Raw genomic sequence first — 25466 nt, 5'->3', positions numbered from 1 at the left:
ACTACTACTGACCAAGGTGACATTTAGCAGTCATACAAATATAAAAATGTTGGCGGGGGATTTAAACGAAGCTCTTGAAACTTCAACACTCATATGTAGACTCCTGGTGCCTACTGTTAAAATTCTGAGAGTTAAAGGACTCATAGCACAGGCTGAAAGTTGGAAAATTATGTTCCAGTAAACAAACTCATGAAGACATTTTTTTAGGACATTTGAGAATTTCCCTGAACCAGAGTGACAGGTAGGTATGCAGTCAGGAATTTGAAAGTCAAAGGGTTAATAACTTCACAAGGAGTTGTCTTGTATATTTTCTTGTAGCCTATCTAGCATTACCTAATACAATATACAACCTAAAAGGCTTATTGGGAAGACATCTTTATTCTATAATATCACAAAATAAATTTCTTAGAGCGAGTTTAAAGAGAGAGTGCAGATACCCATTTTAGGTCATACCAATATTTCAACAGCAAATGATCAAATATGAAACAGCTTACTTGTACCATTAAATCAACAAATAATTCAATTTCAGCATTTAAAAGGAATTTCAAATTCATCAAAACAAAATGCCTCAAATAAAATGTTCTAATCACCAACAAAAATTTAAAAACTAACATACAGGCAAAAAATTCTAAATCAAAACATGTATCATTAATGTGAAGTGAAAACAAGTTTTGAATTACAAATTAATTTTGTTTCATTAGAGGCACAATAACTTAGTGTTTTTTCCATACGAAATAAGGGCTTAAGTTTAACAATATAATGACAAGAACATATGACAAAATTCTGAAACACATTAAAGGCAATGTTTCACACACACACTACTGTACCTTATATGATGAAGGGGAATCTACCAAATACAATGTTATCAATTTTGCCTAATCATAAAAACCTTGGAGGTGGAAGAATTGAGTGAAAAAGATTAATCTACATTCTGATATACATCCAAAATATATACCAACATGTATAAAATCTACCGATAGCAAAGAGGCATCAAAATACACTTTAGTGAAAAATACACTACAATTCATACAGCCTGATCACCTAAATTTTAAAGCCACCCACAGCAATAGGAATACAACAAAGCAGAAACAGAACAGTATGAGTATGTGGTAATTTTGTGAGCCTTTACCAATGATACCTAAACGTTTCATGCTACGCTCCAAGAAATTGCCTGATTTTTGGAAGTCATCATCCTGAAATGGATCGAAAAAACTGAGTAACAATATAAAATAAATATGATGTTTCACTCTGTGAAATATGAAGATTTCCATATAAAAAAGAATGGAGAAAGGTATGATATCAAAAATTATAAATGCTTTGGAAATGAGATGTCTGAGGACAATATGAAGTGCAAAGTGGTTTGATCGAGCAAGTAATAAAAGGGTAAGAGAGATGTATGGAAATAAAAAAAATGTGGTTGGGAGAGCAGAAGAGGGTGTGTTGAAATGGTTTGGATATATGGAGAGTGAGGACAGATTGACAAAGAGGATATATGTGTCAGAGGTGGAAGGTACAAGAAGCAGGAGACCAAACTGGAGGTGGAAGAATGGAGTGAAAAAGATTTTGAGCGACTGGGGCCTGAACATACAGGAGGGTGAAAGGCGTGCAAGGAACAGAGTGAATTGGAACGATGTAGTATACCTGGATCAACGTACAGTCAATGGACTGAATCAAGGCATGTGAAACATCTGAAGTAAACCATGGAAAGGTCTACAAGGCCTGGATGTGGATAGGAAGCTGAGGTTTTGGTGAATTGCACATGACAGTAAGAGACTCAGGGTGAAAAAATGTGGCCTTTTTGTCTTTTCCTGATGCTACCCCACTGAAGTGGGGGGATGCTATTTCCTGTGTGGTGGGGAAGCGACGGGAATGGATGGAGGCAGCAAGTACGAATATGTGCATGTGTATATATGTATATGAATATGTGCGTGTAAGGGTGTTTATGTATATATATATGTGTGAGTGGTTGGGCCATTCTTCATCTGTTTCCTTGATGTGAAGCATAGGCTATAGATAAGAGTGTATGGAAGGGAATGAATGTGTTGGAAATGAAGTGTTTGAGGACTATGTTGGAGTGAGGACTGAGCAAGATATTCTGATAGGGTAGGTACGAGAAAGGTGTGGTTACAAGAAGAGTATGTTTGCCAGGCTGAAGAGGGTGTACAGAAATTGTTTGGACATATGGTGAGTATGAGTGCGGAGGAGCTGACAAAGAAAATATGCGTCAAAAAAGGAAATGACAAGAAGGGGAAGAATGGATTGGAGATAAAGGGATGGAGCGAATATGAATTCATGTGCTCTCAGCCTGAACTTCTAGAAGGGGGAAAGGCATGCACAGGACAGAATGAATTGGAGCAATCTGATATAAAATGGGTAATGTGCTGTTGATGGACTGAACCAGGGTATATGAAGCAGTCACAGAAGAACACAGAGGGGTTTGAAGAGTCTATTACCACACCTCTCTCTCTTAACCTTTTCTTTCTTATTTGATCAACACTCATCACACCACACAATGTCCTCAAACACTTCATTTGCAACACATCTACCCTTTTCTTTATGTAGCATTTTTGTTGAAGTCCCATGCCTCCTGTTCATACTGCACCAACCACACTATCATTGTCCATACCCATCTTTGCCCGTAAAGCCAGTAACTCTCAACTTCCTCTTTTCACTCACACTTCCAAACTCAGTCACAATCTTTAATTTCTCATTCAAATCAGTCCCCAATACTGTATCCTTAACCAGCAACAACTGACTCGCTTCCTAGGCACTTTCATCCCCTCAAGACTGCATGCTCACCCCCTCTCTCCTGAGTCTTGGAAAGAGTCCATAAACAAATTCATAAAATCAAACAATCATGATGACATCACACACCCCTGCCACAGACCATCCTTCACTCTCGAACCACTCTCTATCCTCTCATCCTACTCATACACATGCCTTACTCACCTGATAAAAACTCACTGCTTCTAGCAACTTACCTCCCATACCATATATTCTTAACACCTTCCACATAGCATCTCTATCAACCCTATCATAGGCCTTCTCCAGATCCATGAAAGCCTGCCTTACTCCTTAGATAAAAACTTGTCACTGCTTCTAGCAGCTTACCTCCCACACCATATATTTTTAACACCTTCCACATAGCAACTCTATCAACCCTATTATAGGCCTTCTCCAGATCCATAAATGCCACACACAAATCCATCTGTTTTCCTAAGTATTTCTAACATACATTCTTCACAGTAAAAACCTGATCCACATATCCTCTACCACTTCTAAAATACACTGCTCCTCCCAAATATGATGCTCTGTGCATGCCTTCACCTTCTCAATCAACACCCTCCCATACAATTTTCCAGGTATACTCAACAAATTTATGCCTCTGCACTTTGAACACTAACCTTTATCCCCTTTGCCTCTGCACGATGGCACTATAAATGCATTCCACCAATCCTCAGGCACTTCACCATGATCCATATATACAGTGAATATCCTTACCAACCAGTCAACCACACAATCACCCCCTTTCTTAATAAATTCAACTGCAATACCATCCAGACCCATCACCTTGCCAGATTTCATCTTCCGCAAGGCTTTCACCACCTCTTTTCTCTTTTCTTCCAACCACTCTCCCTAATCCTCTCACTTCAAACACCATCCCAAAAAAACACCCTACATATGCCACTCATCATCAAACACATTCAACAATCCTTCAATATACTCACTCCATCACTACCTGTTATCACTTCCCCCCCTTGTCCCCTTCACCAAAGATCCCATATGTTCTCTTGTCTCTCACACATTATTTACCTCCTTCCAAAACATCTTTATATTCTCCCTAAAGTTTAATGACATCCTCTCACCCCAACTCTCAATTGCCCTCTTTTTTCAACCCTTGCACCTTCCTCTTGACCTGCTGCTTTCTCTAATACATCTCCCAGTCATTTGCACTCCTTCCTTGTAAGTACTGTTCAAACGCCTCTCTTTTCTCTTTCACTAATAACTTAGTCTTTAGCTGTCATGTGCAATGCACTCACAAACACCAGGGTAACCTAGCCTATGTGAGGTAACCCATTTCATCAACCAACCCCTAGGGGAAGATAAACAGCTGGGTGGACAGTCACAACCACAGCCTATACAGGTCTGATCCCATGTGGCCTATGCATGCATGACAATGAATGAGTAATGACCTATTTGCAATGTATGGGGAGGGATTTATACACTCTTAAATTTGTGTATGCTGCCTGCATTAACCATGTCATACTCAGTCATTCTATTGCACTCATCCACCACTCCTATGTTATAAAAGTATTTCTTTAATCCTTATTAAAGTGTTTCTTACTTAATTTCATGTTCATTGTCCACTGTCTGCAATGTCAATCTCTTTAAAAACTTTAAAGTTGTGATCAGATCACCATTCACTCTTACAAGGTGGGTAAATCTAAAGCCACTAGCCTTTCGTTGTAACTTGGCTCTCTTAATTTTGGTTGCATCTTGTTGCCCTTTACAGGACCTTCTCTGTGAGTTCTTTGTTCTTCTTTAAGTTTGGTGACCAATCTTGAGAAGCATATTCTTGTTTTGGTCTTAGGTAGGACATGAACAGCTTGTTAAATATTTCCTTATCCACATACTTGAAAGCTATTCTAATATTTGCCAGCAGACAGGTTGCCTCCCTAACTATTCTCCTCAAATGAGATTCTGACAGCAGGTTTGGGATGACATCTGACATCCAAGCCCTTCTCACACACACACAATCACCAAGTTCATTTTCAGCTAAGGAATAATCATAGAGGAACTGTCTTCGCTCTGTCACACATTCATTACTTTGAATAAATGCTCGTTAAAATTCATTGACCTTGTCTGAAGTCAACTTGTAGGCTAATGCAAGCTTCCTTGCTTTTCACGTCTCTCATGACCTTTGCATCACCTACAAACATATTCAGGTAGAATTTCACACCTTCAGGCAAGTCATCAATATAGATCAAAAAGTGCAAAAGTCAAAGAAGTGAACCCTACAGCACTTCACTGGTCATCTCAACCCATTTGGTAAAGGCTCCTCTAACATGAATCCTCTGTTCCCTCCCACTGTGGTAATTTTCTCTATTGTAGGAATTCCCCTTATTTCAGCCTGATGATCCAGTTTCTTAATCAGCCTCTCATGCAGTACAGTGTCAAATGCTTTCTAGTGGTCCAGATAAAGACAGTCCACCCAGCCTTCCCTTTTGTCCACAACTGTGCTCACTCTCTAATAAAACTCATGACCTCTTTTCCCTAAACCCATGGTCTCTCTCACTTAAGAAATTCTTTCACTAGAATGCATCCACTTGTTTTCTAACAATATTTTCTGGAACCATATAAACCACACTCATTAGTGATACCTGTTTTTAGTTCAACACCTGTTCCTGGATGCCTTAGTTATATGGGACTAGCCCACTTCCTTATACATTTTCAGAGGCTTTGTCACATTTACCCGTTATAAGTTTGTAATCTCTTCTTTGGCCGTGATTACCATCTGCAGAATCCTGGACACGGAATTAGCATGATTCATGAAGTATTCTACATGCATGTTTTGGTTCCAAAAGGGTCTTGATCTACTGAATGAGGTGAGGCACTGATGAGGTGGTGTTGCAGGAAGCAGCTGCCTGATTGTGCATTCTGAGCTCCCAGTGCACCTAGAAACCTGATATGTACCTTCATTTTCTTTATTTGAGACAAGAATTTCGGCTTTCTTCTCTTTCAAAATATAAGAACCAACCATTTTAATGCACAAGATGCTTCACACTGCAATTTATTTATAGGATTATATGACAATAACACTACTATGTATTTCTTCCCTAATGTTATTCTTCCCATTATGTATTGTCTGAATGAGCCATCTTCCACTGCTTCTTGAAGCTTTGGGCTCTCTTCTATTAAGAAGGTTCATCCTCCCTCTCCTTTGCCTTCTCTTTCCTTTCCTGCTATCATGTACCCCTTATTGGAGGCACAGGTGATAACCTCTCTGGTAAGCTTGATTTCCACAACTCTAATATCAAGTGCATTTTCCCTTCTGCAATCTTTGAATTCCAGCTCTTTACCACTTACTATAAAGCCATCAATATCTAAATACAAAATTTTCAGTCTGATATTGCTATCTTCTCATACTCATGCCCCCTCTGCAGTTCTAGCAATGATGCTCCATCCTCTTGCCACATGTGGCATCTCCAGTTCTTTTTCTACTGACTTTTTTCTTTGCTTTTCTCCCTCTCTTCCTTTGATTTATCACGTATGATGAATATCCTATTGACGTGTGTGTAAGTGTGCGTGTGTATTTCAGTCCTTTTCTCTACCTGAACAACTGTTGATGTTGATTAAATTGATTCTTTGTGTGCTTTTGTCCTACCTGAATGGCTGCCAATAATGCTCCTACATGCACTTTAGTTCTCTCCTCTGACTGCACAGCCTCTAGTACATCCAGATAAGATTCATCAGACTTTGCTTTTTAATGGCTTCTCCTTCTTTCCTTTGGTTTTATGCCTCCTGAATCCCCTATGCTTAGCTTTATTTTTGTTCCTCTCTAATCTCATTACTCCATGACCCTTGATATGCTTCCTCAGTTTTCATAAGTCTAGTTCTAGTTGTGTTACCCTCTGATCCTGCTCCTTCAAGAGTTCTCATAACATCCACAAACATTTGCTCTATGGTGTTTTCATATTTAGTCTCTTCTTTGCTTTCATCTCTGGCCTCCTCTTTGCAGATCTGGTTTTGACTGACTAGTTTTGGTAAGTTTCTGTAACCAAGTCCATACTAGTCATTCCTGGCTCAGAAAGCGCTGGAGTTCTTAAATTATCAACAAAAGCAATACACGACAGAAATGAAGATTACTAGAGTAAATTATCCTAGAATTCTGAACAATATGGATGTTTAATGACAAGTTACTGGTTACATTAAAAAAGAAAAATTCTGCTTCCCTTTGGCATGCTGCACTTTTATGCACTAACTTACTGTACTTGCTCACTTCACAGTGTTATCCACTCTTTTACAAACTGTGTCTCCTTAAAAGGAGAAAATAAAAGAAAGTAAAGATACTAATCCACTGAAGTTGGCAACACGCCTTCATTCGATTTGAGCCTAGGAAGCTTCCATTCCCACACCCCAGTTAACTTACATAATTTTCCACACTAAAACTCAGTATTTAATGCAGATACACTCAGGGATCCATTCATACTCTACCTCCCAACCTCTTTGCTTGTACATTATAGGTTTCATGAGCTATAAACCTCACGCAATCTTGAAAAAGCAGGGATCACTGCTTGGACCTCTTCTATGCTCGAGTGTGTGTGTGTGTGTGTGTGTCTGTACAAGCTTAGGTACCCATGTTTTGTCAACATTATATAATTGAAAAAATGCAGAGTGGATGCTATGATAAAAAATCTAGCTCACATATTTTATCATTACAGGATTCATCACAACTGTCCATCTGCAACCAATGCTTGGATTCTTCTTCAGGTTACTTTGCCACAATTTCATTCTTGTCTGGCTGCAATCTCATCAGCTGTCTCTTGTCCTCTTCTAGCTGTGCTTTCCCTATCTTGACCTATCCTTTCTCTATCTTTAATGTTTGGAACTAGTTTCATCAGCTGTCACTTGTGCTCTTCTTTTAGTTATACTTTCCCTCTCTTGACTTTATCTTAGAGCAGTTTTATTTTGCAATCTTCATGCTATCCTTTTCTACTTTTGGACTTACCTTGCAGCAGTCTATACGGGCCATTTCTTGCTTATTTCTTTCTCTTGTCCTCTTGCTCATCTTTCATATCCGTAAATACAATGACTTCTATACTAGTTTGAGTATCGTAACACACTCCACATTTCATACAAAAGAGAACATGCACAAAAAATGAAAGAGTGGTGGTCACTATAATGCACTACTTCACACCGTCTTAAGTTTAATGGCCACTGAAAAAATATAAACTGTCACAATGACAGCACAAAGCAGGAACTAGCAGTTGGTTCCATCTTAGTCTGAGGAATGTTGCTGAGGGTCATATCATTGCCAAAGATGTCATGCACAGGTTCTACCAGCTGCTGTGCTTTTGAGCTAAAAATACAATTTAACTTGGAACACCTTGGAACTTCATCATATACTTAGATCGATACTTAGATCGTGGGCCAACACATAAGTCGCTGGAAACACAGCTAATGTACCAGTAGATCCTAGGGCTTTGTCACATCCCAAAGTATTACTTCCAGATTTACAACCAACAGCAGTTGAGAAAGATACAATCATAACACCTTATATTGAGATCCTACTCATTCTTGTATTATCAACCAAAGTTTCACCCAAAATACACGTAAGGTCCTCCCAGAAAGCCAGCTCATAGAGTGATGTTTCACAACATCAACATCTCAACATCTGAGAATTAGGGTTGCAATTAGTAAAATGACAAAAACTTCATAACAGCATTAAATTTGAAAAAATATATTCTTCAAATTCTCTATTCAATTATCAATGAAAAATTTAATTGCATTGTGAGATTTTTCAGTTATGCTGCCTTTTATAACGATATCAAGGCAAAACAAAACCAAATTCTTAATGTATTCCGATGGCCATCTTTAAGGAACACCAAGTTTTAATTTTCTTAATATGCCACAAAAGTGAGATCTATCTTACTTGAAAGCATCAAAAAAAGTAGTATAAAAGTAAAAAAAAAAACAAATGTAAATATCATATACTGAAAGTGATAAACTTACTTTGGAAGGCTTGATAAACAATTCACTCCATCCCCATCCCATCACAACCTGCCTCAATCCATCACCACCCACATTCTCAGTAAGAATCATTAAGTATCATCTATTTACCAATGAAATGGCAACAGCTGCTGAATCAGTCTAATATCCATCATGAAAAGGTGTGCCATATTGCTGGTAAGTTAAGGTTTTATGGGTATCGCTCATAAATGATAATTAGTTCAGGGAATTGTTTAGTTGAGAACATAAACATCAATGACTTGTACAACAAAAAATGCCAGTCTTTCCATGAAGCTCACTGCAAAAGGCAGTGAAAAGTTTTACCTATAAATGGTAATCAACATCATATGATGTTTACAACTGCATTGCAGCCATCATCATAGTTTAATCTTTTCACAAATACAAGGTAGTCCACAAAAGTAACCTGCTATGCAATGGTGGTGTAACAAAAACTCATGCTTGAGCAAATTCATTGACACTCAAAAGTGAAAAGCCCATTTCTGGAGTAAGACTCGAATTGGGTTGTGCTGGAACGAATGATAAATGTAAAGTAATCCCAGGGTAGTTTGAAACTCTGTCAAAAGTTCCTGGAAAAAGGCATTCCGGAAGACTTGACAAGATCTACAATATATCACGTGACTAGGCCTACAACAATTATTGAACCGACTCCTAATGAAATTGGTACCCATTCAACTATCAAGTTGATGAGTAAAAAACTACTGGATGAGCTTCTCAATGTTTCATTGAGCCTTATATAAAACATGGTCCACCGACAGCTTTGCATTTATAACATAAGCATTCCAATCTACTAAGGAGATAATGATAACCAGTGATCCAACATAGTGATCCCATCCTTAAGAGAACATGATGGGTTAACCCACATGTTATCAGATATTGCAATATCATTCTCAAAGCCAAGTGGGTTGTCTAATTTCCCTTGCTTACTGACTGCATTCCATTCAGAATAAAGATACATACAGCCAACACAGTAAAAATAACTAAAAAAATTTTTGAAAGTAGTATCATTCACTTTGGTTTTCAGTAGTAGGGCAGGAGTTTCCTACACAATAAATTTTACAGATAAATCAAATCTAAACTGCACTCATTTGTAAGACTGATAATCATATTGTCTAAGTACAGTACTGGAATGGCAAAACTTACCATATCACTCAGCAAGGTATTCTGGTTTTTTACTTCATTTCCGATGTCAATTGTCAACTGGAAAGAAAATTTGTGCATTAGTAATTAATAAAGTTAATAAAAACTTCTCATATAACGCCTGTATTTCATTTTTCCCACACATATAAATGCAACTTTAATATCTGTTTTTCTATGAAATTCTGATACTATGCAACATATTTATAGCTTTATATTAGTGAGAGGACAAGAGCAAGGGAAGGAGTAGCAGTAATCCTGAAACAGGAGTTGTGGGAGTATGTGATAGAATGTAAGAAAGTAAATTCTCGATTAATATGGGTAAAACTGAAAGTTGATGGAGAGAGATGGGTGATTATTGGTGCATATGCACCTGGGCATGAGAAGAAAGATCATGAGAGGCAAGTGTTTTGGGAGCAGCTGAATGAGTGTGTTAGTGGTTTTGATGCACGAGACCGGGTTATAGTGATGGGTGATTTGAATGGAAAGGTGAGTAATGTGGCAGTTGAGGGAATAATTGGTATACATGGGGTGTTCAGTGTTGTAAATGGAAATGAAGAGCTTGTAGATTTATGTGCTGAAAAAGGACTGATGATTGGGAATACCTGGCTTAAAAAGCGAGATATACATAAGTATACTTATGTAAGTAGGAGAGATGGCCAGAGAGCGTTATTGGATTACGTGTTAATTGACAGGCGCGCGAAAGAGAGACTTTTGGATGTTAATGTGCTGAGAGGTGCAACTGGAGGGATGTCTGATCATTATCTTGTGGAGGCTAAGGTGAAGATTTGTATGGGTTTTCAGAAAAGAAGAGTGAATGTTGGGGTGAAGAGGGTGGTGAGAGTAAGTGAGCTTGGGAAGGAGACTTGTGTGAGGAAGTACCAGGAGAGACTGAGTACAGAATGGAAAAAGGTGAGAACAATGGAAGTAAGGGGAGTGGGGAAGGAATGGGATGTATTTAGGGAATCAGTGATGGATTGCGCAAAAGATGCTTGTGGCATGAGAAGAGTGGGAGGTGGGTTGATTAGAAAGGGTAGTGAGTGGTGGGATGAAAAAGTAAGAGTATTAGTGAAAGAGAAGAGAGAGGCATTTGGACGATTTTTGCAGGGAAAAAATGCAATTGAGTGGGAGATGTATAAAAGAAAGAGACAGGAGGTCAAGAGAAAGGTGCAAGAGGTGAAAAAAAGGGCAAATGAGAGTTGGGGTGAGAGAGTATCATTAAATTTTAGGGAGAATAAAAAGATGTTCTGGAAGGAGGTAAATAAAGTGCGTAAGACAAGGGAGCAAATGGGAACTTCAGTGAAGGGCGCAAATGGGGAGGTGATAACAAGTAGTGGTGATGTGAGAAGGAGATGGAGTGAGTATTTTGAAGGTTTGTTGAATGTGTTTGATGATAGAGTGGCAGATATAGGGTGTTTTGGTCGAGGTGGTGTGCAAAGTGAGAGGGTTAGGGAAAATGATTTGGTAAACAGAGAAGAGGTAGTAAAAGCTTTACGGAAGATGAAAGCCGGCAAGGCAGCAGGTTTGGATGGTATTGCAGTGGAATTTATTAAAAAAGGGGGTGACTGTATTGTTGACTGGCTGGTAAGGTTATTTAATGTATGTATGACTCATGGTGAGGTGCCTGAGGATTGGCGGAATGCGTGCATAGTGCCATTGTACAAAGGCAAAGGGGATAAGAGTGAGTGCTCAAATTACAGAGGTATAAGTTTGTTGAGTATTCCTGGTAAATTATATGGGAGGATATTGATTGAGAGGGTGAAGGCATGTACAGAGCATCAGATTGGGGAAGAGCAGTGTGGTTTCAGAAGTGGTAGAGGATGTGTGGATCAGGTGTTTGCTTTGAAGAATGTATGTGAGAAATACTTAGAAAAGCAAATGGATTTGTATGTAGCATTTATGGATCCGGAGAAGGCATATGATAGAGTTGATAGAGATGCTCTGTGGAAGGTATTAAGAATATATGGTGTGGGAGGCAAGTTGTTAGAAGCAGTGAAAAGTTTTTATCGAGGATGTAAGGCATGTGTACGTGTAGGAAGAGAGGAAAGTGATTGGTTCTCAGTGAATGTAGGTTTGCGGCAGGGGTGTGTGATGTCTCCATGGTTGTTTAATTTGTTTATGGATGGGGTTGTTAGGGAGGTGAATGCAAGAGTTTTGGAAAGAGGGGCAAGTATGAAGTCTGTTGGGGATGAGAGAGCTTGGGAAGTGAGTCAGTTGTTGTTCGCTGATGATACAGCGCTGGTGGCTGATTCATGTGAAAAACTGCAGAAGCTGGTGACTGAGTTTGGTAAAGTGTGTGAAAGAAGAAAGTTAAGAGTAAATGTGAATAAGAGCAAGGTTATTAGGTACAGTAGGGTTGAGGGTCAAGTCAACTGGGAGGTGAGTTTGAATGGAGAAAAACTGGAGGAAGTGAAGTGTTTTAGATATCTGGGAGTGGATCTGGCAGTGGATGGAACCATGGAAGCGGAATGGATCGTAGGGTGGGGGAGGGGGCGAAAATTCTGGGAGCCTTGAAGAATGTGTGGAAGTCGAGAACATTATCTCGGAAAGCAAAAATGGGTATGTTTGAAGGAATAGTGGTTCAAACAATGTTGTATGGTTGCGAGGCGTGGGCTATGGATAGAGTTGTGCGCAGAAGGATGGATGTGCTGGAAATGAGATGTTTGAGGACAATGTGTGGTGTGAGGTGGTTTGATCGAGTAAGTAACGTAAGGGTAAGAGAGATGTGTGGAAATAAAAAGAGCGTGGTTGAGAGAGCAGAAGAGGGTGTTTTGAAATGGTTTGGGCACATGGAGAGAATGAGTGAGGAAAGATTGACCAAGAGGATATATGTGTCGGAGGTGGAGGGAACGAGGAGAAGAGGGAGACCAAATTGGAGGTGGAAAGATGGAGTGAAAAAGATTTCGAGTGATCGGGGCCTGAACATGCAGGAGGGTGAAAGGAGGGCAAGGAATAGAGTGAATTGGAGCGATGTGGTATACCGGGGTTGACGTGCTGTCAGTGGATTGAGTCAGGGCATGTGAAGCGTCTGGGGTAAACCATGGAAAGCTGTGTAGGTATGTATATTTGCGTGTGTGGACGTGTATGTATATACATGTGTATGGGGGTGGGTTGGGCCATTTCTTTCGTCTGTTTCCTTGCACTACCTCGCAAACGCGGGAGACAGCGGCAAAAAAAAAAAAGAAAAAAAAAATCAAAAAATGAAAAAAAAACAAGTTGCAGTATCTAGGTGGAAGTACCATACTTGATTCAAGCTTACCGACTTTAATGCCTTGACCTTATCTTTCAGCTGTGATGTCATCTCTTCATTTTCCTCTGCGAGATGTTGAGAGTCACTACTGTTTCCATAAGGATTATATGCATAAGGTCCTGTATGGGCTGTAAAGAATGGTTTACTGAATTATCTGAAGCCAAAGACTGAAAATATACAGATAAAAACTAAGGCAAAATAGGTTCACAACAGCTGCAATGGGATTGTTCCCATAAGGGTCTGTACACATCTGGATGGGCTCCATACAGTTATGGTGCCAAGCCACAACTCATGGACAAGTGCAAGGGGGCAACAGTCACGAAGATGGTGCACTGTGGAAAGAGACAGTAGCACCAATGTGCTATGTAACTCTTGACAGGTGGTCTGGGAGGGACTAAAAATGATCTTTCATACCTTTTTCTGCAAATTTTCTCTAGAAACCTCTACTATGTGGTGGATAGAAAGGGCAGGTAGGGGAGGTATAGGTAAATTAGAAAGAATAAAAGTTTAGATGTCCCTCAGTTTAGACAAAAGGAGTCCAAATATCTTGGGTCTACGATCAACAATGATGACACTTAGGAAAATTTGTTGATGTTACTAGTGTTACTTCCCACTTAGTTTAACATCCAAAGACCATTACTGAAAGCTAGGTAAAAAGTTAATAATTACTGGTTTAGTGTTAGAGTGGTGGATCACTGGAATTAATTAACCAATGAGACAAGAGAATGCTTATAGTTTACAAGGGTTTAAAAGGCTACATGATAGTATTAAGAGATCAGGAGAAGGGGACTCATGAGTGCAGAATTCTCTTACTGTCCTAAACATATAGATACGGTACTGGGGATGGTTTATTATACTAAGTTGTCAAGGAAAAACGAAATCATTAATCTATGATTCAACAAAACTTTTCCATCCTGAAGGTATTCATCAAATAATACAAAAAACATCATGTCATTATCACTCAATGATAGTCATATTAATGATAAGGCAGAGCTAAGATTGCCAAGTTGAAATAACATCATTTTACTTGTTTATGGATGTTTGTGTGTGTGTGTGCTTGGCTTTATGCAAGTTTTGAAGAATAATCAAATATACAAACAATAATTGCATCATCTCTATGGCTATAATAATGAGAAGGGGTCAAAATCATTATCAACAAGCAAAAAAAATACATTTCATTACATGAAAACAAATATACTGTGACTACATAATCATCTTCAGAAGACTTTGAAACGTGGAACAAGGTGGACTTCATATAAAAAGCAATGCCTGCAACAACGTTAAAAGACTGTTTAGCACTTTCAACTATATTCCCAATAAACTCCCACCATAATCTTTTGTATCTCTATTTGCGTCTTTACAATCTTGTGTATTTTCATTTGTCATTCCTTAATAAAGTGATATCTTGTCATAGAAGAAACAGAAGTTAAATCTAGTAATTTACGATGTACATCAGTGGTCGAGAAAAACTATATATGTCTTTGGCTACGAATCTTTTCTTTATACCAATTGTTCTGCCAGCTCATCTGAACAAAACGTAGGTAATCTGGATGGCACACTGTGTAAATCTAATAAATCTAGGATAATTTCTGCATATTTGGAGGTTTTGTCACATTAGTATATTTCTAACAAATCATTAGCTACTAAGGTTAGGTTAAGTTAGATTTTTCTCATTAATTTTTTCATGTCTGATTTACTTCTGCGTTAGTCCCACGTATTGTCTGAAATTTGTAACTCATAACAATACTGCCATATATTCTACTAAATAATACAACGGAATGCTTCAAACCCCGATGTGAAACTTTACCATCTAAACACTACAGTGCCAAAGCACAGCAAATTTACATAATATTCAATGTTAGTTTCGGTGCTTCGCTAAATTGGGAACTTACCCTGGGAATTTGTTCTTCCGTCTTTAACGTCACCATATCAGTTCGTCACCCGGCAAGCACATATTCAGGCAGATTTTCTCATTTCACACGACTTACACAATAAAACATGTCCATATGTTCAGAGAGACAAACACGAATTGTGTCAACATATGGCACGTACAGAATGGGCTATTACCGACCGACAGGTGCCCTTGCCATGCTGTGACCGGGTGAATTTTGTACCAACATAATCCGACAGCCAAGGGTATCGCTCTGAAATAAAAGTAATGGCCAATAAATAAATTCTCATGAACCTATAACTTACCATTCTGCGCTCGTCTCATTTTCACTTTGTTTATGTGACTGCAGGGAAAGATGGCGTATTATATAATTGTTCTAGGGAGGAGAGAACCTCAAGAGAACAGTCAGTGACAGAACGTTCAAAGATCACGTTTACTTGTTTACCGTCCCCAGATGACGTCACAACAATCAAAATATGTTCTTTACGGGGTTACATTACCGTCTACTTTCCATTTAACTATTCTCTCCCTTTCTATACAACACATACAACACCTTTGTAAGCTAAGAAACCAAATCTGAAAAAATCATTAGATTTAACTGAGAGTAGTAAAAAATCAGGGAAACGATTATCTTTATTCACCTTTTAATTTCATAATTGTTAAAGTCATAGTAAGGAGCTAAGACAGCTACTTCTTATGATTTTTATCTAATGGTAAAGAAGTGTACAAATACAGATGGTAAGCCACTTAAAATGGTGTTCAATATGCTGGAGGAAGAGTGGAGGAGGAAAAGAGACAGGGAATTAACGCTGAACCACAAATCAGTCTCGCTCGCGAGTGTGGTCTATAAAACACTGGCAAATGTAATCAAAAAACAAAAATGGTTGACTAATTGCAAAGGAGAGACTGCCTAAACAAGAGATAACACGGATTCAGGTGGAACAAAGCTCACAAACTTCCATGAACCTCATATCCTCTCAACTAGAGTCTCAGATATAGTCCCTCCGAGAGAGTGAGCTCTTATTGTAGACAAAGGAGAAAGGTTTATGGATTGTGTGTATCTAGACACAAAGGACACGTGTCACAAGGGACTGAAGCCATCAGTGGCGTGCCACAGGTCCTGATCATGGAATCATTACTCTTCTTAATCCATATAAATAATTTGATCCATCTTTTGAACATTCTCAACACCGTCCTTTTATATATATGATTCATGAATTCAACTCACCTTCTATTTGCGTTTGCTCATCTACATTCTTTATATTTTCAATGTCCCGTAATTGAGTACATTAATCTGAAGGAGATAACGATAGCGTGATAGAAGACTTGAAATTTGTCCGAATTATGACTTCAACTTTGGCTTTAGAATAATTGGGATCAACCATTACCCAGATACTACCATCACTATCTCATATTAAGAAAAGATATCAATATTTACATTTTACTAATATGGGTAGTTTGAGAAAAGGTTTTTGGGACAGATTTTATATAATGTCTATCTCCACGTTGTTCGAAAGTTTTGTTTACTTCAGTGACGTCCGAGTCTGACGTGTAATCTGTCCCGATGAAATCTGTGAAAGTTTATCGGAAAGTGCAACAATCTTTATCATGTTGTGGGAAACCAAATGAAGTTATTTCATCTCCTGAAGCGGGTTAGTTTACCTCCCATGTTCTGTCATTAGTTTATATATCTAATTTTGTTGGGTCAAAATTTTCTTTTCAGTAACTAGTGGCAGAAGTCATACCGGCCACCATGTGCCACCCATCCGTAAGTTATGATAATAGTGTTGTACCATCTTAGTCCCGCCACTCTACTACCTTTGGAATATTATAAGCTTCAGTTAACAGTGATAAACTAGTTACAGGGAGTATAGAATAAGACTCGTATCCCTAAACAACGATTTCCACTGAAATCGAAGTTGATTGTTGTGGGATCGGCAAAGTGCAACTCTATTAATGTAGTAGACTCTTCTGACTGATGAAATTTATGTTTATAAGAACAATTATCTGCTTTTCTGCCTTTTTTCGCATACTTTTTTTATTTAGTGTAATCTCCATCCCAGTGATCTAACGCCATGCTTTTCGAATGTTTTCGAAAAATGGGTGTTTTTCAAGTTAAGAAAATTTTCTCATAAAATGAAAAAAGACAATCATATGAAGATGATAAATCAACCAAGATATAAGTGATATAGGCCTCGGCAAACTTGATTGTGCAAAGATGCTTGCTTTCCTTACTATACAGGACATTTCTTGTCTTATACCTTAGTCTGATCTGATTGGGCATTATGTAACTCATCCTGCTTGTTCCTTATTTATATATAAAACACTCCTTTTTTTCAACACTAATTTTTCTCTTTTTTTCCTTATTGTCTTTGTTTTAGGGTATGTGAGGGTGGAAGATGTGCTGTTTCTGTAAATCCTTGTGCAAGTGAATGTGGTGAAGCAGGAGCCAAGACAGGAGCTGATCAGAAGTGTGAGGGACCTAGTGATGGTGTTACACATTAAAACCTTGGTACTGGTGATGCAGGTGAGGGTGCAGGTATTGGCGATGTAAATAAGGGCCTGATGTTTGCGGTGCTCATGGTGGACATATCACATCATCCTGCTCCAGAGCCTGATCTAAAATTCAAAAGTTACTCGTATATATATTTTCCTTAAAAGTGCATGTTGGGATGCATGTAAAGTGTAACTGGATTTGTTCATGATTAGAATGTATGAAAAATAAATTTCTTGGTATGAAAAGGTCCTTGAAAAATGTTTCATCCTACAAAGTTCATGTCATATGTTTAACCTGTGCAATTCCTACCTACACAGACTTTGTAATATCATATATTTTTTTATCACTGGAATGCACTGATGCCTTAGCAAATCATTACATTTAGATGCACGCAAATTCTTTTATATTTTTATCTTCTAAAAAAGGAACAGAGAAGAGGGCCAAGTGAGGATATTCTGTCTAAGGCTCAGTCTTCTGGTCTTAGCGCTACCTCGCTGATGCAGGAGATGGCAAATATGTATGAAAAAAAAAATTATATATATATATATATATATATATATATATATATATATATATATATATATATATATATATCTTTTTCTTTTCTTTTAAACTATTCGCCATTTCCCGCGTTAGCGAGGTAGCGTTAGGAACAGAGGACTGGGCCTTTTTTGGAATATCCTCACCTGGCCCCCTGTTCCTTCTTTTGGAAAATTAAAGAAAAAAAACGAGAGGGGAGGATTTTTCTTTTTTTTGCCGCAGTCTCCCGCGTTTGTGAGGTAGTGCAAGGAAACAGACGAAAGAAATGGCCCAACCCACCCCCATACACATGTATATTCATACGTCCACACACGCAAATATACGTACCTACACAGCTTTCCATGGTTTACCCCAGACGCTTCACATGCCCTGATTCAATCCACTGACAGCACGTCAACCCCGGTATACCACATCGATCCAATTCACTCTATTCCTTGCCCTCCTTTCACCCTCCTGCATGTTCAGGCCCTGATCACACAAAATTTTTTTCACTCCATCTTTCCACCTCCAATTTGGTCTCCCACTTCTCCTCGTTCCCTCCACCTCCAACACATATATCCTCTTGGTCAATCTTTTCTCACTCATTCTCTCCATGTGCCCAAACCATTTCAAAACACCCTCTTCTGCTCTCTCAACCACGCTCTTTTTATTTCCACACATCTCTCTTACCCTTACGTTACTCACTCGATCAAACCACCTCACACCACACATTGTCCTCAAACATCTCATTTCCAGCACATCCATCCTCCTGCGCACAACTCTATCCATAGCCCACGCCTCGCAACCATACAACATTGTTGGAACCACTATTCCTTCAAACATACCCATTTTTGCTTTCCGAGATAATGTTCTCGACTTCCACACATTCTTCAAGGCTCCCAGGATTTTCGCCCCCTCGCCCACCCTATGATCCACTTCCACTTCCATGGTTCCATCCGCTGCCAGATCCACTCCCAGATATCTAAAACACTTTACTTCCTCCAGTTTTTCTCCATTCAAACTTACCTCCCAATTGACTTGACCCTCAACCCTACTGTACCTAATTACCTTGCTCTTATTCACATTTACTCTTAACTTTCTTCTTTCACACACTTTACCAAACTCAGTCACCAGCTTCTGCAGTTTCTCACATATATATATATATATATATATATATATATATATATATATATATATATATATATATATATATTTTTTTTTTTTTTTCAAACTATTCGCCATTTCCCGTGTTAGCGAGGTAGCGTTAAGAACAGAGGACTGGGCCTTTTTTGGAATATCCTCACCTGGCCCCACTCTGTTCCTTCTTTTGGAAAATTAAAAAAAAACGAGAGGGGAGGATTTCCAGCCCCCCACTCCCTCCCCTTTTAGTCACCTTCTACGACACGCAGGGAATACGTGGGAAGTATTCTTAATCCCCTTTCCCCAGGGATATATATATATATATATATATATATATATATATATATATATATATATATATATATATATATATATTTTTTTTATATACTTTGTCGCTGTCTCCCGCGTTTGCGAGGTAGCGCAAGGAAACAGACGAAAGAAATGGCCCAACCCCCCCCCCATACACATGTACATACACACGTCCACACACGCAAATATACATACCTACACAGCTTTCCATGGTTTACCCCAGACGCTTCACATGCCTTGATTCAATCCACTGACAGCACGTCAACCCCTGTATACCACATCGCTCCAATTCACTCTATTCCTTGCCCTCCTTTCACCCTCCTGCATGTTCAGGCCCCGATCACACAAAATCTTTTTCACTCCATCTTTCCACCTCCAATTTGGTCTCCCTCTTCTCCTCGTTCCCTCCACCTCCGACACATATATCCTCTTGGTCAATCTTTCCTCACTCATTCTCTCCATGTGCCCAAACCATTTCAAAACACCCTCTTCTGCTCTCTCAACCACGCTCTTTTTATTTCCACACATCTCTCTTACCCTTATGTTACTTACTCGATCAAACCACCTCACACCACACATTTTCCTCAAACATCTCATTTCCAGCACATCCATCCTCCTGCGCACAACTCTATCCATAGCCCACGCCTCGCAACCATACAACATTGTTGGAACCACTATTCCTTCAAACATACCCATTTTTGCTTTCCGAGATAATGTTCTCGACTTCCACACATTTTTCAAGGCTCCCAAAATTTTCGCCCCCTCCCCCACCCTATGATCCACTTCCGCTTCCATGGTTCCATCTGCTGCCAGATCCACTCCCAGACATCTAAAACACTTCACTTCCTCCAGTTTTTCTCCATTCAAACTCACCTCCCAATTGACTTGACCCTCAACCCTACTGTACCTAATAACCTTGCTCTTATTCACATTTACTCTTAACTTTCTTCTGTGTGTGTGTGTGTGTGTGTCGGAGGTGGAGGGAACGAGGAGAAGTGGGAGACCAAATTGGGGGTGGAAAGATGGAGTGAAAAAGATTTTGTGTGATCGGGGCCTGAACATGCAGGAGGGTGAAAGGAGGGCAAGGAATAGAGTGAATTGGATCGATGTGGTATACCGGGGTTGACGTGCTGTCAGTGGATTGAATCAGGGCATGTGAAGCGTCTGGGGTAAACCATGGAAAGCTGTGTAGGTATGTATATTTGCGTGTGTGGACGTATGTATATACATGTGTATGGGGGTGGGTTGGGCCATTTCTTTCGTCTATTTCCTTGCGCTACCTCGCCAACGCGGGAGACATCGACAAAGCAAAAAAGAAATATATATATATATATATTTATATATTTTGCTTTGTCACTGTCTCCCGCGTTTGTGAGGTAGCGCAAGGAAACAGACGAAAGAAATGGCCCAACCCACCCCCCTACGCATGTATATATATACACGTCCACACACGCAAATATACATACCCATACATCTCAATGTACACATATATATACGCACACAGACACATACATATATACACATGCACACAATTCACACTGTCTGCCTTTATTCATTCCCATCGCCACCTCGCCACACATGGAATAACATCCCCCTCCCCCCCTCATGTGTGTGAGGTAGCGCTAGGAAAAGACAACAACGGCCCCATTCGTTCCCACTCAGTCTCTACCTGTCATGCAATAATGCCCGAAAACCACAGCTCCCTTTCCACATCCAGGCCATACAAAACTTTCCATGGTTAACCCCAGACGCTTTACATGCCCTGGTTCAATCCATTGGCAGCACGTCGACCCTGGTATACCACATCGTTCCAATTCACTCTATTCCTTGCATGCCTTTCACCCTCCTACATGTTCAGGCCCTGATCGCTCAAAATATTTTTCACTCCATCCTACCACCTCCAATTTGGTATCCCACTTCCCGTTCCCTCCACCTCTGACACATATATCCTCTTTGTCAATCTTTTCTCACTCATTCTCTCCATGTGACCAAACCATTTCAAAACATCCTCTTCTGCTCTCTCAACCACACTCTTTTTATTACCACACCAGTCTTACCGTTTCTTTTTTTTTTATACTATTCGCCATTTCACGCATTAGCAAGGTAGTGTTAAGAACAGAGGACTGGGCTTTTGAGGGAATATTCTCACCTTGCCCCCTTCTCTGTTCCATCTTTTGGAAATTTAAAAAAAAATGAGAGGGGAGGATTTCCAGACCCCCACTCCCTTCCCTTTTAGTCACCTTCTACGACACACAGGGAATACATGGGAAGCATTCTTTCTCCCCTATCCCCATCCACCCTCCTTCACACAACCCTATCTATAGCCCTTGCCTCGCAACCATATAACATTGTTGGAAGCACCATTCCTTCAAACATACCCATTTTTGCTTTCCGAGGTAACATTCTCGCCTTCCACACATTCTTCAATGCTCCCAGAACCTTCACCCCCTCCCCACCCTGTGACTCACTTCTACTTCCATGGTTCCATCTGCTGCCAAATCCACTCCCAGATATCTAAAACACTTCACTTCCTCTGGTTTTCTCCATTCAAACTTACATCCGTAAACCACAACTCCGTAGTCCACATCTAGGCCACACAGACCTCTTTATGGTTTGCCCCAGATGTTTCACATGTCCTGGCTAAGTCCATTGACAGCATGTCAGCCCTGGTATACCAAATCATTCCAATTCGCTCTATTCCTTGCACACCTCTCATGCTCCTGCATATTCCAGTCTTAATTGCTCAAAATCTTTTTCACTCTATCCTTCCAATTCCAGTTTGGTCTCCTGCTTCTCCTTGTTCCCTCCACCTCTGGCCCATATATCCTCTTTGTCAACCTTTCCTCACTCATTCTCTCCATATATCCAAACCATTTCAACATTCTCTTCTGCTCTCTCATTCTCTCATTATATCCAAACCATTTCAACACCTTCTCTTCTGCTCTCTCATTCTCACCTTTTTTTCCTTACCGCATGTCTCTCTTACCCTTTCATTACTTAAAAGTGGTAAGTTCTTTATTCCTAGTAATTTTGAGAATTTTTAGATAATAGTTAGTATATTTGCACTTCTGTTCCTCAAACTCCATAGTTCCAATATTACTCTGCCCCTAGACATTAGTGTTATGCAAAAGATTAATTCCATTTGTTTTTCCTGCAGTCAATTTCATGAGTCTTAAATGCATTCCCTTGAAATGTATGGGTCAGAACTTGCTCTCTCCCATGTAGGTAATTCCTGCTCTTTAGAAAGTCGTCCACTGCTTTATAATATTTTTTCCACAACCTTACCCACCACACTCTTGAGAGAGCTGGTCTGTATTTCAGCACCTGTTCCAAGTCTCCTTTCTCCTCTATAGGTATGACATTTGCCATTTTCCATTCTGTAGGCAATTTGCCTCTCTCTAGTGACATCTTTAGCAGCATTTCAAGTGGTTTGTGTGGTGTATCTGCACACACCTTGAGGACATATGGTACAGTTTCATGTTGACAGTGAGCTTAGTATCATAGAGTTGTGAAGGTTTGAACTGTATCCATTTTATTTTAAATTTATTTCCAGCTTTTTGCTCATGTTAAAACTATGATAAAAATTTATTTTGACTTGGTGTTTCTTTTATCCAGGAACCTTGCAAAATCTTACATAGGCATCAGTATTTATTCTGATGTCAGAAACATCAGCAGTATGGGAAGCTTCAGCAAGTTATTGCCTTACACTTGTTATGAGCTTGGTCACTGCTGGCATCACTCTTGCTCCTTTACGTCATTCGAAATTTGCATCATTGCTTTCATTGAGAGCTGCAAAATCTATGGAGTGGTATATCTGGTAAGTTGATTTGTATAATTACAGTATATTAGGAATACAAAAGCAAACTTGAGTCACCCAGATGAAGAATAACATTTTTAGGGTTATTTCGGAATCCATGTTAATCTTGCGGTAAAAAGAGTATAATGCTTTGATTCATTGTCAATTTATTCCCCTCCTTTGCGGTTTGTCCCACAAGCATGAGATTCTCCAGGATTATCTCAAAGAAAGTCATTGCGAAATCCTTCCACCCCTTACAATTTCCCTTGAAGAAGCACTGGCCTTCCTCACCGCTTTCTAGTCCCTATTCAGTGATCATGGCTGTTCATTCATATCGTCATACTCTCGCCCAATCAGCACCCTTCACCTGGATGATATCACCAGTCCACTCTATCAGCTGCTAGCAGCTCACATATCTCATGGGTTATGTGCTGTCAGGATGTTGCTGGCACAGACCCACTTTTTTCATCCCATGAAATAGTATCCTTTTTTTTTATATTCACTGATTCAGTTTATAGTTTATGTGCTGTCAGGATGTTGCTGATACAGACCAACTTTTATCATACCTTGGAGTGGTATCCTTTTTTTATATTTATCGATTCAGTTTATGTGTTGTCAGAATGTTGCTGGTACAGACCAACTTTTATCATCTCATGGAGTAGTATCCCTTTTTTTTTATGTTTATTGATTAATTTTATGAAAAGTATGGTACTTATTAAAAGTATGGTTTAAGATGCTATATTTGGCAAGTGCATTGCATATATTTTGAATTCTGCTACCTCAGATGTTTGTTCATCTACCTGTATCTACTTGGTTGTGGATGGAGACTTCATTTTTAGTGCATTATATGGGATGGCTAGAGTTTGGATGTGAGTCAGAGGCCATTTCTTTGTTTTTTCCTGGCAACACATTGCTAACATAAGAAATGACAAAAATGTATAAAAAATTCTAAACTAATTTATTGCTTCACTGTTAGTGAGTTTGTGCTAGGAACAGAGAAAGAAATAATCTCATACTCATTTGCTAGCATCCTCCCTCTAGCTGTCATATATGGTGCACCAAAACCTAAGGCCCATGCCTCGCTTCCTTACAGCTTGTACTACTATGTGATCAAACATGCTCATGTTTTCTTGTGTCGTGTGTTGGTGGTGTTGTGGGTTTGGGAGGGACTTGGCAAATATTGCCAAATCGAGGTTAATGCTGACTTTACATAGCCCTTTATAACCCTGGGAATTTCTGAATGAAACACTAACAAAAGCTTAAGATCAATATGTATAAGAGCATTTCTTTCCTAATATGAAGTGTCATGCAATCTTTGGCAACCTTAAACCCTGGAGCAGTCATTTCTTGTTGAATGTCCTGACTTGCCTATTTTTCCCAAAATGAGCAAATCTCATCCACACTTGTTGGCAGTGTGTAACCTCCTTCATCAACAGTTTCTCTAAATACACAAAAGATAGGTAAAAGAGAAATAACTCTGACTAGATCAAACATTTGATCACAGTCATTTGTTTACTGGGAATGTGATATGAACTGACATGAAATTTGCTAGTTCATCGAATGTGAATCAACTATTATTTTACCATTACTTCATTAGAAATTACCTGATAAATGCAAAAATATCTTAAAAGATATCCTGCAGTTTTATTATTTAGAGAAGAGATCACTTGATACTTTAGAAATATGAGAGTAAGATTTTTTATTTATTTATTTATTTATTATACTTTGTCGCTGTCTCCCGCGTTTGCGAGGTAGCGCAAGGAAACATACGAAAGAAATGGCCCAACCCCGCCCCATACACATGTATATACATACGTCCACACACGCAAATATACATACCTACACAGCTTTCCATGGTTTACCCCAGACGCTTCACATGCCTTGATTCAATCCACTGACAGCACATCAACCCCGGTATACCACATCGCTCCAATTCACTCTATTCCTTGCCCTCCTTTCACCCTCCTGCATGTTCAGGCCCCGATCACACAAAATCTTTTTCACTCCATCTTTCCACCTCCAATTTGGTCTCCCTCTTCTCCTCGTCCCCTCCACCTCCGACACATATATCCTCTTGGTCAATCTTTCCTCACTCATTCTCTCCATGTGCCCAAACCACTTCAAAACACCCTCTTCTGCTCTCTCAACCACGCTCTTTTTATTTCCACACATCTCTCTT

At 39.3% G+C, this 25466-nt stretch overlaps 2 protein-coding genes across 5 annotated transcripts in view; one reads left to right on the top strand and one right to left on the bottom strand.

The window, feature by feature from the left end:
- Positions 1-276: 276 nt before the first annotated feature.
- Bet1 (blocked early in transport 1) lies at positions 277-15480 on the bottom strand. Its single transcript, XM_071661030.1, has 4 exons — positions 15332-15480; positions 13145-13263; positions 9892-9948; positions 277-1193 (listed from the first exon to the last, which is right to left on the bottom strand). Exons 1-4 carry the CDS (start codon positions 15348-15350, stop codon positions 1038-1040), a joined length of 351 nt encoding a protein of 116 aa, XP_071517131.1. The 5' UTR covers positions 15351-15480; the 3' UTR covers positions 277-1037.
- A 1065-nt stretch (positions 15481-16545) lies between these two features.
- LOC139748287 (transmembrane protein 135-like) overlaps positions 16546-25466 on the top strand; it is a 63223-nt gene continuing 54302 nt past the window's right edge. Inside the window, exons 1-3 of one of the 4 annotated variants that reach the window (XM_071661271.1) lie at positions 16546-16678; positions 17408-17553; positions 23107-23308. In XM_071661271.1, coding sequence (XP_071517372.1) covers positions 23168-23308 — 141 coding nt within the window. In that variant the 5' untranslated portion in view covers positions 16546-16678; positions 17408-17553; positions 23107-23167. Of the gene's footprint in view, positions 16679-16773; positions 16795-17407; positions 17554-23106; positions 23309-25466 lie in introns of those variants that run through there. The other 3 variants (XM_071661272.1, XM_071661273.1, XM_071661274.1) reach the window with 3 other exon arrangements.

Source organism: Panulirus ornatus, chromosome 73 (assembly GCF_036320965.1).
Source record: "Panulirus ornatus isolate Po-2019 chromosome 73, ASM3632096v1, whole genome shotgun sequence".
Classification (NCBI taxonomy): Eukaryota; Metazoa; Arthropoda; class Malacostraca; order Decapoda; family Palinuridae; genus Panulirus; species Panulirus ornatus.
Note: the sequence above shows the minus strand (reverse complement) of the source record. Positions and strands in the feature narration are given on the sequence as shown.

Bases quoted from the DNA above. Each gene is read 5' to 3' on its own strand.
- Bet1 (XM_071661030.1), bottom strand. The intron at 9,949-13,144 runs GTAAGCTTGAAT...TTTTCTTTCCAG, and splicing joins AGGTCAAGGCATTAAAGTCG to TTGACAATTGACATCGGAAA. The intron at 1,194-9,891 runs GTAAGTTTTGCC...GATCCATTTCAG, and splicing joins ATACCTTGCTGAGTGATATG to GATGATGACTTCCAAAAATC.